General features: G+C 34.2%; 1 protein-coding gene across 1 annotated transcript; it reads left to right on the top strand.

Moving 5' to 3' along the window:
* Positions 1 to 807: 807 nt before the first annotated feature.
* Positions 808 to 1,805, top strand: LOC21408822 (eukaryotic translation initiation factor 5B). The gene is made up of 4 exons (XM_024167134.1): positions 808 to 1,110; positions 1,239 to 1,361; positions 1,497 to 1,616; positions 1,707 to 1,805. Exons 1-4 carry the CDS (start codon positions 808 to 810, stop codon positions 1,770 to 1,772), a joined length of 612 nt encoding a protein of 203 aa, XP_024022902.1. The 3' UTR covers positions 1,773 to 1,805.
* The last annotated feature ends 3,589 nt before the right edge of the window (positions 1,806 to 5,394 follow it).

Here is a 5,394-nt window from a genome sequence, read left to right as displayed (position 1 = left end):
TAATTGTTGCACATGAGTTTGGGGAATTGATGGTAATTGTTGTTGATACACGTTTTCTTTTGTAGGGACCAGTTGTTACTACTATCTGGAACTTCTTAACGCCCCTTCCATTGGAAGAATCCCTGGCTCGGGTAATAATGCTCTTGGCTGTACTATATATATGTTTCATTTGAAAGCTAGGCATCTCTTTCCTTTCCTTTTCTCCCTTGAACCTTTATTATTGAAAATTATACCGTCAATGAATGTGCAGCAACATTGCTTCAATTTGGAACACCTTTATTACTTACCTATGGCTATGGCTGTGTATTTTGCTATTTGATTGATCTCAAAGACGGGTTAACCAACTCCATTACAATTTGTTTTTATGCTAGGTACCGTATCTTCATCACGAGGAAATCAAGCACGGTCAGAGTATCAAGATCGCAGCAGAGGTCCCTATATGAATTTTGTTACTAAGTATCCTTGGATTTGTTTAAGCCATAATCGCTTTTACTTCCATATTTCACTCCTGATTAGGCCTTTTGATTCTTTCTCTGTTTGATGCATTCTGCAGGGCCTTGAATATATGTTTATTCTGGCAGCAGGCTATATGTAGTGAGGCCCCAGGATGACTTGGAAGCTATCAAGGAAGCTGCCAATGAATATGTCAAGTCTTTTCAGAAAAGGATTGATGAGGAGGTTGTTGGTTCAGCAATACGCGCATCGACACAATTCGCCGCGGAAGAATTGCTCAAGTTTTTAACGAGTCGAGAAGTCGATGTTCCTATTAGTTCTATAACTATAGGTCCTGTGCTTAAGCAGGATGTCATGAAGGTCGGCAGTGTCCTTGAAAGGAAGGAGTTGGCGACAATCTTGGCTTTTGGCGTGGAAGTGACACCAGAGGCCCAACAACTCTCTGATGAGTTGGGTGTAAACATTTTTACTGCCGATACATTGAATAACTTGTGTCGTATGTTTAAGTCGTATATCGATATTCTCAAGGGGCGAAAGAAGAGGGAAGCGTATGAGGAGGAGGTGGTGTTCCCATGTGTTGTTAAGATTTTGGATACAGATTTTGATGCCAATGATCGTTTTGCCTTGAGAATCGATGTACTTGAAGGCATTGCTAAGGTAAATAATGTTATTTATTTATTTGATAGATTTGGTTTTTTTTTTTTTTTTTTTGATCTTTTTTGTTTTTTTGTTTGCTTAATTAAGTTGACTAGAATCAATCATGTTACTTGTTGCTTTCTGTGTAGGTTGGAAATCCACTCTGTATTCCTCAAAGGGGCTTCATCAATATCGGCCGCATTGCCGCGATTAGAGATATTAATGACAAACCTGTTGATTTAGCAAAGAAAGGGCAGGTGGTAACCATCAAGGTATAACGCAATGCCTTTGCTTTTTATATATTGCACGCTTGTACTATAATGTCCTACTGACTGCTTGAATACGTTTTTTTAGAGAAGTCGTACACAATTCTATTGCCAAACTTGTTTTCCTTGTGTTCTTTTCAGATAGTTGGCACCAGTCCGGAGGAGCAGCAAATAGAGTTTTGTAGGCATTTTAAGATTGATGATGTGCTAGTAAGCCATATATCAAGAAGGTCCATTGATGTGCTAAAAGCTTATTATCGAGTATGTTTGCAATTTTCATTACATGCCTTCTTTCTCCCACAGTAAACGCTATTTTTGAATTAGTTGGTAACTGTGGTTTAAAATTTTCAGGATGATCTATCCCCGGAGGATTGGAGGTTGGTCAACAAATTGAAGTGCATTTTCAAGATTCCATGAGAGAAGTATGATGATATATATATATATAATGCCCAAGAGAAGAAACAAATATGATGATACATACATACACATATATATATATATATATATCTATTACTATGTTAAAAAGAAGAATTCCCTTTAGGTGCAGTTCAAAAATTTGGTTCTAATTATTTTGTCTTTTAGTGCTTTATGACTTTTATCAGTTACTATGTTAACAAGGAGACTTCCCTTTTGGTACTATTAAAAAATTCGGTTCAATTATTGTTGTTTAGTGTTTTATGATTTTTAAAAACTGTGACCTTTTATGATAAGGTGAGCATTCTTGTCATACCGGTAGGTATTGTTATTTTAATTATTTAATTAACTCTTTAATAGTTTGATATGTGAGACCAACGTTAAAAACTTGAAGCGCACGATGTAGGACTACCTTTTGTCATAGATCAAGCCGTTGAAAATTCAATCCAATAATTAAAATAGTAGTACTTACTATGAGGATAAATTTTGAGTTTTGTCTGGCCTTAAAATTGAGAGTTTGTTTTGTATTATAAGAAAATTTGGCTCAAATATTTTGTCTTTTGATGCTTTGATTTTTTTTTTTTTAACTTTTTTTTTCTTTTCCTTTAAGTGAATATCAGTGGCCAAAGAACAAATGCATATTTTCAGAGACTATAAATTTGTGCAAATAATCCTTTTTCTTTTCTTTTAAAGACAATTTTTCGTGGATTCTTTTTTTATTCATAAATATACATTATAAAAACTTCAATTACAACTTAATACGTGCATTGCACATATCTGAGCTAGTATCCTATAAATTTGGTGGTTAAATGTTTGATAAGGGGTTATTTTGAGAACATTTTGGTTTGTTAAAATAAGGGTTATATACGGTACTTTGTAGAAACATGGGATAACTATGACCATAATTTGATCATAAAAAGAGCAAAAGTGAAGGGTTTGTCTATTGTCACTTCCCATTTATTTTTCTTACCCTTTTTCTTTTTTCACTCATTAATTAAATTTTAACTTTTTAATTATTACTTGTTACACCCTTTTTAAAATTTTAAAAAAATTCCCACAATTATATTGTATTGTTTTTCTTTTTTACACCCACCAATTAACCAAACCTACCATTTTCTTTTTCAACCATTTTTTAAGATTCTTTTTCAACCGACTCACTTATTAGTCGTGGAGAAAAAACAGGTACGGCCGCCTTCATAAAAGTTAGGAAAATAATAGGAAATAGGTTTATATTTGAAACTTATGAAAGTAAATGGCTAATTTACCAAACATATAGAAATTAATATGCAATTTCATGTTTTTATTTTCTAATTTTTCAGGTTTACCTTATTCTTTCTATTTTTGCCCTTTCCAAATTTTTTCCCTTCTTTCTCTATCTTCTATTTTCTGTTCTCTTTCTACTATCTCTCTCTAACTCTATCATTCTACGTTGATCTTCTCTCCCTCTCTCTCATTGAGTGATCACTGGTAATCAAAGTCGACGGAGTACTAGAACTCCGATGATTGCTTGACTATCGTTGCTCTTCTCTTGATACACAGTGTTATATATCAAGGATTTACTGTTAGATTTGTACTGTTCTTTTATTAAATAATATTAACTCAATAAATCGTGGATTTAACGTGTATTTTTAGGATTTATATCATTAGAATTTATACTATTCTTTTTCAAGTAATGCTAACTTGGTAAATCCTGAATTTACCGTGTATATTTAAGATTTACGACTAGAATTTATTACGTGTTTATTTGTAAGTACTAAGTTTAATTGTAAATCTTGTATTTACACTTCACTCTAAGATTCCATGTAATATTAACTTGGTAAATCATGAATTTACGGTTTATATATTAGATTTACCATTAGAATTTGTAATATTTTCTTTTTTAAGTAGTGTTAACTTGATAAATCCTGAATTTACCGTGTATATCCAGGATTTGCCATTAGAATCGTGGTAGAAGATAGTACATCTAATTGGAGCATATATATGCATATTCAAGGAAATTATAACTCGGATTGTATGTATCATTTTTCTCTTTTACTGAAACCACTCAAACTATGGGAGGCATTACTGGGAAATTGAATTCGTCTGGATTGTAATATATGTAAGTTTGTGTTCATTGGTGATGGTAGGTAAAAACCAATAGTATCTATCTGTTTTTCTTTCTTGATTTCAACATTGGTTTTTTGCCTTTTAAACTTGGATTTTGCAATCATGGGTTTCCTATACCATGATAATATCTTCAAAGTTTATAGGATTAATAAAAGGATCAATACCTAGATTATTTGTGACACTCTTGATTTCCCCCCCTTTTTCCCGTTGAAGTGTCACTCTACTTTTTTGGGCTTCAGTAGGTTTAAACAATTAATGGTGTTTATACTCATTGGCTTACAAAATTGAGCCTTAAAAATGACAATTTCTTAGAAACGAGAACACCTTTGGAAACATAAAACGAAATCATATTATAGAACCGCCAAATGAATTGTAGCAAAACATTAGAAATGCAAAATCATGAAAATTTTAAAATTGAAGTTACTTCTCTCATCCGTCGATAGATGGTTCCTTCTTCTCATTATTTGCTTCCTTGGCATAATGGATATAGGCCTTAAACGTATGACGTAAGTCAGCTATTGTATCAGCAGTAAAAACCTTCACACCCAACTCGGCCGAGAGTTGCCAGGCCCCCGGTGTCACGTCGACGCCAAAAGCGAAGATCACGGCCAACTCCGTTTTCTTTTCTAGCATACCGCTGGTCCTCATGGCATCTCTTAAGTACACGGCCGAAAGCTGTATAACCAACATTAATATTAACCTCTGGACTCTTTTGAAAACTCGAGCAATGCTTCCATGGAGCCTAGAGTCGATACATTTACAGGAAGTCCCCAAGTATATTTCTCATCAATCCTGTTCAGAATAGACTTCATTGGTTCCTTGGCAGCTTCCTTGATAGCTTCGGTACGTTTCGTAAAAGCGTTTTCATCCACGTATTTATTGAGTTTTCTGCGCTTTATTTCCTCATATCTTGAGTTGTGTCAGTAGTATTTATTAAGCCCCGTTTGGTAATTTCTCTACTTGTTTCCCATATTGCCCTTTTCATTTCACTCCAATTCATCCACTGCTATAACATTCATGTCCTTCCCTGATGATGATGATGATCAGGGATGATCTAGGAAGGCTGGCCCACATAATGGTTGATCTTGTTCTCTCAAAGGCAACTGAAACTCTTGACTACATAAGGAGTCTTCTGAAGCAAGAGCAAGACCCAGAATTGGAGAAATCTTTTGCTTACTATGCTGAGCTCTACATCCCAGTTGTGAAAAACAGCCTTCCACAAGCCAATGCTGCGACAAAAACTTCTCTTATAAGTCAAACAAATCTCCTCTTGTTGTGAAAAACAGTCTTCTTAATTAATGATCTTTCAGGAGTTGCCGCATCCATTATTAGTGTGTTGTTGAAAGGATGATTATTGGCGGTGTTTATGCCTATTACAATTATTAGCTTTCTTTGTACTTTCATAGTGGTGAATATATGAATATATATCATCTGTCATATTGTTTATCTTCATGTTCTTTTATTTGGACTTCTTGTGACAAAAGTGCATTGAGTTGGGGAAAATTGCTTTAGCTTAACC

Source organism: Morus notabilis, unplaced genomic scaffold (assembly GCF_000414095.1).
Source record: "Morus notabilis unplaced genomic scaffold, ASM41409v2 Scaffold467, whole genome shotgun sequence".
NCBI classification, from domain to species: domain Eukaryota; kingdom Viridiplantae; phylum Streptophyta; class Magnoliopsida; order Rosales; family Moraceae; genus Morus; species Morus notabilis.
This window is presented reverse-complemented; position numbering and strand designations above follow the sequence as displayed.

Excerpts from the sequence above, each read along its gene's own strand:
- LOC21408822 (XM_024167134.1), top strand. The coding sequence starts at position 808 with ATGAAGGTCGGCAGTGTCCTTGAAAGGAAGGAGTTGGCGACAATCTTG. Across the intron at positions 1,362-1,496 it reads GGCAGGTGGTAACCATCAAG|ATAGTTGGCACCAGTCCGGA; the intron begins GTATAACGCAAT and ends TGTTCTTTTCAG. Across the intron at positions 1,617-1,706 it reads TGCTAAAAGCTTATTATCGA|GATGATCTATCCCCGGAGGA; the intron begins GTATGTTTGCAA and ends TAAAATTTTCAG.